An 11,644-nucleotide genomic window follows, 5' to 3' on the forward strand; every position below is an offset into this window, starting at 1 on the left:
CAGTGTCGTCCTCCTAGGTCGAGTGTGGTCAGGTCACGAAGTCGTGCGACCACGATCACATTGTCGAAGCCAGTGGACACCAGCAAACATGAATTTTATTACAATGGCCTGAACCCTGTTGACTTTCTAGTTATCATCGAGAGCTTTTTAATAAGACCTTATTGAGGAAGTCTCCGGGCATCGATTGTTTTAAGTGGAGCACCAGAACATTAACAATTCAGCCTTGACTGAGTTTTCACTAGAAAACTTGTACCTAAGCTAATTTGTGGTGTTCTAATCGATATCTGCAGTTCCGTGAAATGATCGCAATGCAGGTACTTAATTTACTTTTTACACCTTAACAATTTCATTTCGGTATTTCGTGGTCTTAAAGTCCAACCCTCATTGTACCCACGTGGTGATTTTTATGCCCTTCTCTATAACCCGACTTAAAGACACTAAGCTAATCTGAAAGAAAATAAAAGTTAAACTTTAACAATGCGTTAAATTCTTCCCAATATTTGCAGACCCATCATAACTTAACATTCGTCGGAGGAACACCAACACTTCAACGCCGCGTTCGAATATTTATTCTGCGCGGACAATTGTACCCCACGCCGCAACTCTCCTGTATCTACATAAAGAAATAAAAGGCCTAGCAAATTACGTACCCTAAGGCCTACAAAGTTGTTCGAAGTTTATTACAGGCCAGTAATTACTAAATTCGATTTTATTGCTCATCTCCAGTAAGTTTAGTGCTCACAGTAACGCCCCTGTGCCTTGCCTTCAAAGTTATTTTAATTAAATTTACCTTTTTTGCAACATCTTCAATTTAAACCAGTTCATTGCTTCTTTGGGTCATTGGTACGTTTTGGTCGATGTCCTATTACATCACTTTACGTGTACGCGCAGATTTGAATGTCATTCACTCATTTGAAAGCCTACCTGGGAGCCTGTGAACACCTCTTTTCTAGGAAAACTGACAGGTACTTTAACAAAAAATAAGGTTGTATGTCGAAGTGTTAAGGTTCAAAATCGGCACGTTTGTTTCCTTTGTGAGTATTTTTTTATCTTCGGAAGCTGCGAGGAAGGCAGTTCTATTTACTGAACACACAAAAAGGAATCCACTGTTGATTCGTTTTTATATCGACCGTCAAAGAAACCGCCATGTTTTTTTCTGCTACAAGGAATCGTGTAATTTATCGGTGACAAGAACTTAATTTTATGATTGGGGAATAAATTGCGAATGGAACGTTTTAATTGTGGCTATAATTAGCTTTAAAATCTTTTGAATGATTTAAGACCGAAACCGGATTTTTTGTTCGAGTTTCGTAGAACACATTTTATTGGTTCACTATTAAAGTAAAATTTGATGGCACTTCATGTAAAATGCATTCTAGTTTTGATGTCAAAAATAACTTCGTAGCTGCTTCTGCTCTAAATTTAATATTTGCAACTGCCAATAGATTCATACTTGTAACCTAAAAATGTCGCTGCAGGCTAAATGGCCACTTATCACCGATCAATCGGAATAAATTAGCATAGATACCTACTTATGAGCCAAAAACCAACTTCACTAATCAGGCAAACGACTCTATTAACATATCTTTTTATAAATCAAAGCATTTTTAAATGTATTAACTGCAATTTATCGCATTCCATTAAAATGTGGAGTTTGTGATTATTGCCGTATAAGTAATTTAAACATATAAGCAATAAATACGAGAAACCGAGTTCAAGGCGGAAAAATGTAGTCCACAGTACTGGCTACTAGCAACTAATAAAATAGAAATCGTTACAATACAGTTATACGCTCGTAAAATACATTATCCCAATATTAAACTATATTCCGGTTTATTTTTATGTCATACGCGTCATTCGAAGGGTCTTACTGACCCACTGTCGGCTTGTGAGGGGTTAAATATGTTCTTATCAAAGTGTTCTATAAATTGCGAGTTTGTACGTTCAATTTATATCGTATGTACTAAACTTTAATATCGCAGTATTTCAGAATTATATGCGAATTATACTAGTACACCTAGTTACGTAGAAAATAACAATAATTTTACACCAGTTCTACATCCAATCTATTGACGTCCAAATAAACGATCACAACAACTTTTTGTGCGCCCGATCCGATCGCAGACCAATCCATCATAACCACATCCGATGAATCGGCGAACAATTGCAAAATTACATCTATTAATTACAGCACTGTAAAAGTTCAACAACCCTAACAGCATAGTGATGTGCCAACGTAAATAATTTCTCAGACACAAAAAGTCTCGCGTCTCTCGATTGATACTCGGTCTTCAGAGTTGAGACGGTATCTTCCGGGACCGAGACCTGTTTCCCACGCGTGGGGTGAAACGGTTGGGCTGACAGAACAATACTAGCGCATGAATATCGCAGCAAAAACTCGCGATATGCTGCACTTGACTGTACTGGTGCAGCCGTACTCAACTGTGGGACTCATAAAGATGGGTTTAGCATTTAAATGGTGCGTTCGATGATGATTTAGTATGGTGGTCTTGTACTTTATGACACAGCTGTAAAGGAATGGATATGTTTTTCATAATATGAGGAAATTCGCTTTTATATATATGAAGGAAGAATGAAGTTCTTGTGCGTACTGCGTACATAATTATTTTTGCTCTAACTAAACAGTATATCCCTACTACACAGATTACTGTACCGTGATTTCAAAATATGCTAAAGTTTAAGTACCTACTTTCCACAGCAAAAAATATTCAAATACCTAAAAGTTTCCAAGCTTATAAACTGAATTACCCTGAATTGCTCTAAAAGCCTAAATATCGCGTGAAGCCTTAACACGCGCACCCTAAATACATAAAGCTGTATAATTCTAAAAAAAAATACGTTTTATGTAAAAACTTCGTTTGTCGCAGTGGGGCAATGTAACGAGAAAACTTTTAAACACTTATCTTTCTAGAGCCCTTGTCTTTCTGTTGTCTGTAGATGTATTTTATTTATTATTTCGCTAATTATCTAATAGGTCAATAAAAAAGTAAATACCATATTATCTAAGAGGAAAATCTTGAACATTAATCTTGAAAACTACCGGGAAATCTGACAACACATACTTAAGTAGGTGCTTTTCTTTCAACAGAAAAGAAAAGATACCATTTGTAGGTATCTGAAGCAGACTTACTCACGAATTACGTAATTAGTACAATTGTAATTGGGGGCTTAAAACGGCATTAGTATAATAAGGGGTTTCTCTGTCACATATAAAATATACCCGCAATATTGAGGCGTTGCTGCAAATCTTTGAGCTCCGCTGTACTCGTCGCATCGTATTGTGTCAATGAAATGGCTCGATGTATAACAATGATCGCGTGCGCACCTCACCTGCGTGCGCAATGTACCCGAACACTTATTGTAATACTTAATTGATTTATTAGAGATTATGTTGCGGAAGTATAGATAGCCAAGTTTATTTCACATTATAAAACAATTAGGAGCAACTTTAAATAAACTTGAGAAAATGTGTTTTAGTGCCAAGTGGATTTGTAGATACACTTACTTTAAGATTATACTTAAAAAGTTGGAAGTCAAGTTCTTGTGAATTACGATATTTTACTAAATAGACATTAATTCTGGCTATTTCCCAAAATACTCATAAATTAATTCACCTAATATTTTATACCATCCCTTGAGTTTTCAAATATTAAGTACTTAACGTCTAAGCCTACAAACATTAACTAATTAACACTCTTATGGAGTTTTTACAGTTAAAATTCGCGTGACAACTCAGCTACGATCGATACAGCAACACGCTATTGTTTTACTAACATGCTACAACAGACATTGAAACGTTTATATCACCTACAAGCTAACCACTATTTAATGAACTAATATCACACCGACGTATATTTCATTTATGATCGGTAGCAAATAGACCAGTAGGGCTCAAGTCAGTGGTAAAAGATAAGAATCAGTTATCCCTAATTAAGTAATTAGGTACTGCCATGTTATGAGAACTAAGCCCAAAACAATTCCTACTTAAGTAAAACACCTACTTTTACCTACACGTGTATGACTCAAAAATATCAAATAAGTACTAACATAGGTTTTTATGTTGTGCTACTAACATTTATATTGTAATTTTATCTTATTTTTGTATGAGAAGGTAAACTTTTAAGGAATTTTCTGAAATTATTATTTAAGACTTTGACATGACTTCCTGGCGTTAGACCAACTGATAGTATTGGACTTAGCCCAAGAATCAATCTTGAACAGAACAAACTACAGCACCCACAAAACTAGACCAAAAGAATCACTTAGCACAGTTATCACTTACCGAATAATTATGCAACCTTGAACATACGGTACTTAGTCTATGTCTGTCAAAAACTAATCTGGATAATGATTCAGTATATTTTTTAGGCTTCACGCGAAATTACACAAATGACAAAAACTGTTAACACTATTGTCTATTTTCAATAACCGCAAAATATTACGTGATATTCGCAACCAAAAAATATTATACCAATTGGCAACCATTACAAAGACAAAGGTAAAACTAATAAGTTTAGTTTATAACCCTTCGAATATGTAGACCTATTAAATATTTAGAAATAGGGTAGACCTATTTAAACTGTCTGATCCTGAGCTGCTGACTATCTAGAGGAATTACCGGGGCTCCGGTTCAAAAAGCAGGAATAGGAACGGGGTGGTTTTTTGTCAGTAAGAGTCTGACACTCCCTCTCGCCTCACCCAAGGTGGGAGAAGTCATTGGATGATTATCCCTGCTCAAAAAAAAACCTATTAAAACTGTTGTATGTAAGGGAATAATATTATAGAAAATAAACTATTCCAAAATCTCTCCAGTTCATTGCAGCTCGTCAATAAAGTCCAGTACAAAGAAAAATCGACTTAAAGCACTTCATCATGCGAGGAAATGGGTGTTGATGTGTTTTGATTAACCTATTTACAGACAGCTGTGTACGACTGTTAACCAATTGGCTCGACACTGTTACATCTGGGATCAATAATAAGTGACAGGCGAAAATTGAGTGTAGCTGCAATAAACACTGCATCACAGAAGCAAGGTTTTTTTTGAGGGGGAAATATCATCCAATGACCTGTCCCGCCTTGGGGAGGCGAGAGACAGGAGTGACCAACTCTTACTCTCTCTACTCTTACGCCAAAACCCAGTAAACCCAAAGGCAATCAGCAGTTCATAGAAGCAAGGCTGCGCTTTAAACTCGTCTTCGTTTCTAGACGACTTTGAATTACATAACATAAAAGATGAAAAATGTAACAGAACAGATTCAAGGGCAACACATACAAAGAAAATGTTAAGTTATACTGAAGATAATCACAGACATCATCACACTTTAAATAATACCTACAACTGAACCGCGACATTCTAGCGAAAACTCTCAATAATGACTTAATAGACTCCTTAACCCACAAAAAATACTGTAACTAATTAACACCGGAAAATCGATTACCAAATATTGCGCAATAATCGATTCAATATCGATAGTTAATATCTCGAATACCTAAAAAAATCTTGTCACCGCACTAAATCGATCTTTGTTAGCGAGTTCTACGAATATAGGTCAGCGGTAAATAGCCTAATAGAAACATGCATGCAAAATCGCTTAAATTGCAAGGCAATACAACGTATGAGTGCTGTCAGTGATGATTGGTGTGGCCGCGTCGGGTACATTCGGCCCCAGTGGCTCTCAACCTGCGGCGCGATATTTCATGAGGGTTATGACCATCTGTCAGTGATTAATACGACAATAATACACCACGAAGCTGCTTCATTCCGAAAAGGTCGCCGGGAAAATATAGTGCGACGTTTTCCTAGTTTTCAAGGGCAGCTGTATATATTCTTCTTTTATGCAAATGAGAAGGTAAAATCTTTTCACTGTAAGTGTCGTGAAAGGTCACTAGGAAGATAAACAACACCATTTTTCGTGTTAACATGATCATCTGTGATTAAAACGAGGTCAGTTTTTGATTCACCTTGTGAATGCGAAATCAGTATCGTTGACGACAAATTTTCCTTTAATGCAATACCTGTACATTTCTTACGCATAGGTAATTTCACCTTAGACTTTACCCAGTAACTTTAAACCTTTTAATATGAATACTAATCTATTAATAAAATGTTGATGCTAGTATTCTAGGAAGCGTGTAAAAAGACCGCGGTGTTTAAAGTTAAAAGGTGCGATAAGGTGGCGCCTACTCGCTGTTAGGTCTAGTATTTCTAGGTACGTGGAAACAGACACCTAGCAATCACTAGAATCAGTTATATTTGTGCGAATGCGTTATTGAAATGATACCCAGGACACTTGAGATGTGAACGTGGACTAGTTTTCAATGCATTTTGATTAGGCATTCGTTATTGGATATGTGAGCCTGTTCTAGTGTGTTCACTAGGTACATAGACTTCCTAAGTTTTTGTTATTTTTAAAGGAATAAAAGTGTATTATTTTCTAATGAAGATGACCACCTATGTTCTATTACGACATGTAATTTTTTATAGTTTCTTTTTAGAGTTTCTTGCTCATTCTTCTACATAGGAATCTACACTTTGCAACTCGCAAATAGCTTCACTAGAGCATTCACCGACAGACAGACATTTTTAACATTGTTATAATAATAGCTTTGACGTTCACGAGTGCCTTCCTGATCTATTTGAAATAAATAATATTGACTTTGACTTTGAAAGTAAAACGTTACTTGTAATGGTGCATATTTTGCTTGACTCTCAATTCATATAAATGCAATAGCGAACAATCCGTTATTTACAGCTGTTTATAACTCCTCTCAAATCGGTCGAGTAGGATATTTACCCATTTATCATTAAGAAGCTTTTACTTACATACATAGGCTTTGAAAGCCACTAATTATATTTTGACGCTAAATTAAACTTGCGTACAGTCACGTAGTTCAAGCTGTTATGAATGCTTGGAAAGGCTAGCATGGGCCACATGGGCCGCATGGCTAATCCTATTAGTTCTTTCAACTCGTCTATTTTATGCCCCAACTGTTTGTTGTTCTGAACTACAGTTTCGTTTGTGACTTACTTCAAAGAGTTCAAAGGGAAATGACTAGTGCATGAAACGTGTAGTCATTCGCTTCCATCGAGTAACGCAAAGGTACCGGTTACCGACCGGCCTCCTCTATCCGACCATTTTAGTTTATTTACGCTAATTTGTGTATTTATCGCGCGAAAGTCTTGAAATACGCCTTATTCAATACATTAATTCATCATTCACCTTCAGTCAAAACTTGGGTTTGTGGGGTTAACGCACATTTCGACTGTCCTGCGAAATATAAAAAAGGTGCAGTTTACGTAAATTTTCATGCGAAAAAAACATAAATCAGTGAAATAAAAGATCTCGATTTTGACGATGATCACTCGGGTAAACTAAGAATGTATTTACTTTATGTGATTTATTGGTTCATTGAGTCCTTATAATTTCAATATGTATACAGAAATTCCATGTTTTTATAGATTTATCGATAAATTTATGTTGGACGGAATAAGGAGCCCTACAAAATGACGACGTACCGAATACCGACCAAATTGGTCGGTAAACGGAATTTTAAGGTTTATGAATGACACTAATTTTCTGTAACGTGGGTTGTTTTAGGAGTGTTTTGTGATTAGTTTCTTATTCTTAAAGCTATCCTTAGATATTAGACCGGTATCCGACCTATGCTAACTATAATGGATTCTTTGTAATTTACGTTTCAAATTGACATATTTCCGATATATTTACGATTCCTTCACAAAGACTTGCTAGAAGTAAACCTTTATATTTTATGTTTATTTCGAAGAATTTCATGAATACGATATTGTTACAACTTAATAAGTAATAGTAGAGTAGAAAGTAACTAAAAAAATGGTATAAATTTCAGTTAAGACGTTTTATTATACAAATACAGGTTTGGTCGTAGTCTGGATACGATTTGTTTCCCTGTCCCTTGTTCCGACTAACTAAGGGAATATAGGTTTTGGTGTTTTTTTTTAAATTACATGATAAGCACATCATCGGTAAGTCATCGGGATGAACGACAAAAACGTTAGTAATAGGTATAGTACTTGTACGTAATACCTACGACACATAATGTTCCGAAAATAACTACGGAGGTTTATTGTACCTACAACCTACAAGTAGTAAAGTAAATAAAATAAGTACCTACCATATGTACGATACATAGTATGTAATGTATAGGTAGATACATAGAAAAGTTTAGTCACGAATTTACCTAATTACGTATCTTAACAATAGGTATCTACCTATATGTACTTAAAGACCATTCGCATTTAACCAATACGAACAATTTCTTTATTAGGCATAATAAATTAAGATCGACATGGTGTTGGTAAATCTTATGCTGAAGTACTAGGAAACTTAATTAAAAAATAAGTAACTACCTACACGGTAGGTTGAAAAGTAGGCGTCACATTGTATGTTCTCTGCTTACATCTCCGAGTGTTAAAAAACGTAATGTTTTGTTAAATTTTAAAATTCATAATCGTAATTTCAGTATCGAATCCAAAAACAATGCGTGAATAGTTTTAGAAAGATTGTTGTTTTACGAATTTCTACTCTACTGCTAAGATATAGAGTTGATTTTACAATGTGCGTTTGGGTCGGTCGGAATTAGGTTCCTGAGGAGTCGGTATCACGGACATCTGTCGGCAGTCGGTCGGTATACGGGGACTTTAGTATTTTTCCAAGCGTAAGAGTTTAAATCGAAATATAGGTACAAAATAGTCGTTAAAGGGCAAAATAATGAACATATTTCTCATTCATAGTTAATATACTTTCGGAAAAGCATTTTTTATTATACGATCTTGAATATTTTGTTTATCTTTTGGAGGATTTTGTTCGCCGCGCCGATCACCGGACGGTATTCGGTGCATTTGCGTTACCTAACTACATTTCGTAATAATTTTAAGATCTATTTTCACGATCTTTAATTTGTAGAATAACCCCAAACTGAATAAGAATAACTGTAAAAATATTGCAAAAAAAGTCTCAAATCATTTGAAACCGAACTTTTATTGATTCCACGGTTCTAAGTTCAGGAGGTCACCTACTAATGGATGTTTATTTATGATAGTAACAACTAATGCTAATGCGATAGCTAATGCGTCACAAACCACACAAACAAACAAACATACGTAAGAATAAATTGACATCTCCCTATGTCCCATTCCCAGAATTTCACTTGCGAAACTAATCAGTGAATGGAGTAGTTACTTGCCTAAATCTATCTCAAGTTCAGCATCTCAAAGTAATCAGGTTAAACTTTCAGAAGTAAACAACAATATTACACGTAGAACTGACGTGGAATGAGGCGCCGCCTAACGTAGTACGTAAACGTGAATCGTACGAACGTAAATGGAAATAGGAACATTTATGAGTAAGCGCCGATCGATACGAGGCGGTTTCTTTAAGCTATTCATTTAGACATGTTTTGTGTTATAGAAAATGTAGTGCCAACTAGAATGGGAGCAATGACTGACACATATTACTTTGTTATAGACTTGTGAAGGTAATGTCCTGTCTTGAACTCATGAAATGTCTCGTTTACTTGGTCATGGGGTTCCAAACACCATACCAGGTTGATGTTCTATAGGAAACGAGTTCATAAGGTATCTATTCCATAGATTTAATCTACATCTGTTTAGTAAGTCAGTAGTTTTGTTACACGAAACATAATCGTAATCTTCCTTCCTGGAAATCTGGACGTCTGGTTAGGGATCGCTTGAACTAGGATGCCTGGTATCCATTAGTATGTAATATTATCTTGATAGGATCCATGTAAACATATTTGTAGTCGTGTCAGTGAAAATTTTTAGGCACATCCTTTCTAATTCTAACATGTAAACAACAAAAGTATTGGCGACGCGGTAGGTCTGTTCGCACAAGTTTACACGAAGATAAAATTATCATACTTAGCAATAAAAAGCTGCCAGGCAGTCTAACTTAGGAAGGTTATATACTTCTCATTCATAAGTCGTAATGAAGATAACAGAGCATCCATGAACCCAGTAATAGCTGGCCACAGCTAATCCAGTCAATGAGTTTCTTCACGTATACAAATTCCAATAGACTTAATAATCTTAGGGCTTCGTAAAATATAGATGAATGCTCTGATACGAGCTAAGAATGCTAAGATAGGCCCGTCTGTGGCGGTTTTATGCGAGAGTATGCTATCTTAACTATGCCGTGCATGATTATTAGAATGCTTGCTTATAGCACAGAGTATCGGACGCCAATCTTTCCGGGTACCAGCGTCGCGGTCGTGAAGGAAGATGGGGAAATAATTTGCGAGTTCTGCGATAATGGGCTGAAATATTGCCTGTACTTGCCCACAGCGCGGAATTTTGATTCGATAACGAATCTATTGATACTGTGTGCACAGCATAAACAGAAGTTCCTGTATTCTAGTTTAAACATACAAAAAACGGTGAAAAGTTATTGGAACTGGATTTTATCAATAATGAGTTGTTAGTGAACTTGATAAGTTCAAATAAACGGTCCGATTTAAATAATTGCGAGTCGAGTGCTAATTAGTAACAATAGGCACTTCACGCTGTTGATGCAACTTCACTGATAACACAAGGTCACTAATACGCCAAAACATTTTCTACCTACCTGATAATACAAAATGATTAGCTACATAGAAAGCTGCTCGCTACACAATACATGACATCCAATGTTTTATTAATTGAAATAAATTAAGTAAGTACCTACTACTGTTATCACTGTTTAAGTTTGATGATAAACCCATATTGACGTGCCTGATAATGTATACTTTTGGTCATCTATACATTGTGTAATAAAATAATAAAGAAGTTATCTAAGTTCATCACACTCGAATTAGACGCGAATATAAAGTAGGCTAGAGTAAGGGTACGAGGACTGACCTCCTGGATGCAGCAGCGTGGTGGGGTGTACGGTGCCGTCCTTGTGCAGCAGCACATGGCGGGGCTCGGTGGCCAGGTAACAGGTGGCCCCCTCCGACATGCACTTCTGGAAGCAGCGCGCCGCCTGGTAGAACAGGGCCCACGCATGCTCCTCGCTGATGGTGGAGTTGAAGGCCTGCAGGATCTGCTGCAGCGTGATGCAGTCGGACGCGTCCAGCGAGAACTCGGTCCCGCCGGGAGCGCCGGCGTTCTCTTTGCGCATCATCACGCCTAACCTGCCGGGCTGCCACTATCCATCGTCGGAACTGAACACAACCACTGCGACACCAATCGATCGCACAGAATTCACCAGTTGATCGTACCACTGAAAATTTTTCACTGTATCACGTAAATAATTTTTGTAAACTACATAATACGAATGCGTGTTATTGTCACCGTGCTCCCCCCGAAACGTCACTGTCAATTTTCGTTGGCAAGTGGGTGGCGTGAAATTTTTTTTTTTGTTATGTTTTGATGTTTCGATCGCGTTCGCGCGTGCGCGGCGGTAGTAGCGCCACGTGACACGTGGTGCGGCGACGGAGGCTCGGCGCGGACTGGCGCGGCACGCGGCGCTCGCCGGCCGCGGCCGCAGCCTCCGCGATAACACGCGCCCTACCCCGGAAACACTTCCTAGTTTCCCAGTTTTTCCTATTTAACAAAGGAGTCCTCCAATATTTCAGTCAGAGTAGCAAT

At 37.1% G+C, this 11,644-nt stretch overlaps 1 protein-coding gene across 4 annotated transcripts in view; it reads right to left on the reverse strand.

The window, feature by feature from the left end:
• The window catches only part of LOC118273551 (protein spire), a 181,926-nt gene extending 170,283 nt beyond the window's left edge, over positions 1-11,643 (reverse strand). For 2 of the 4 annotated variants that reach the window (XM_035590586.2, XM_035590584.2), the window contains exon 1: positions 10,913-11,643. In XM_035590586.2, the coding sequence (XP_035446479.2) occupies positions 10,913-11,177 (265 nt within the window). In that variant the 5' untranslated portion in view covers positions 11,178-11,643. The remainder of the gene's footprint in view (positions 1-10,912) is intronic. The other 2 variants (XM_035590587.2, XM_035590585.2) reach the window with 2 other exon arrangements.
• Position 11,644: the final 1 nt, after the last annotated feature.

Source organism: Spodoptera frugiperda, chromosome 1, assembly GCF_023101765.2.
Source record: "Spodoptera frugiperda isolate SF20-4 chromosome 1, AGI-APGP_CSIRO_Sfru_2.0, whole genome shotgun sequence".
Classification (NCBI taxonomy): domain Eukaryota; kingdom Metazoa; phylum Arthropoda; class Insecta; order Lepidoptera; family Noctuidae; genus Spodoptera; species Spodoptera frugiperda.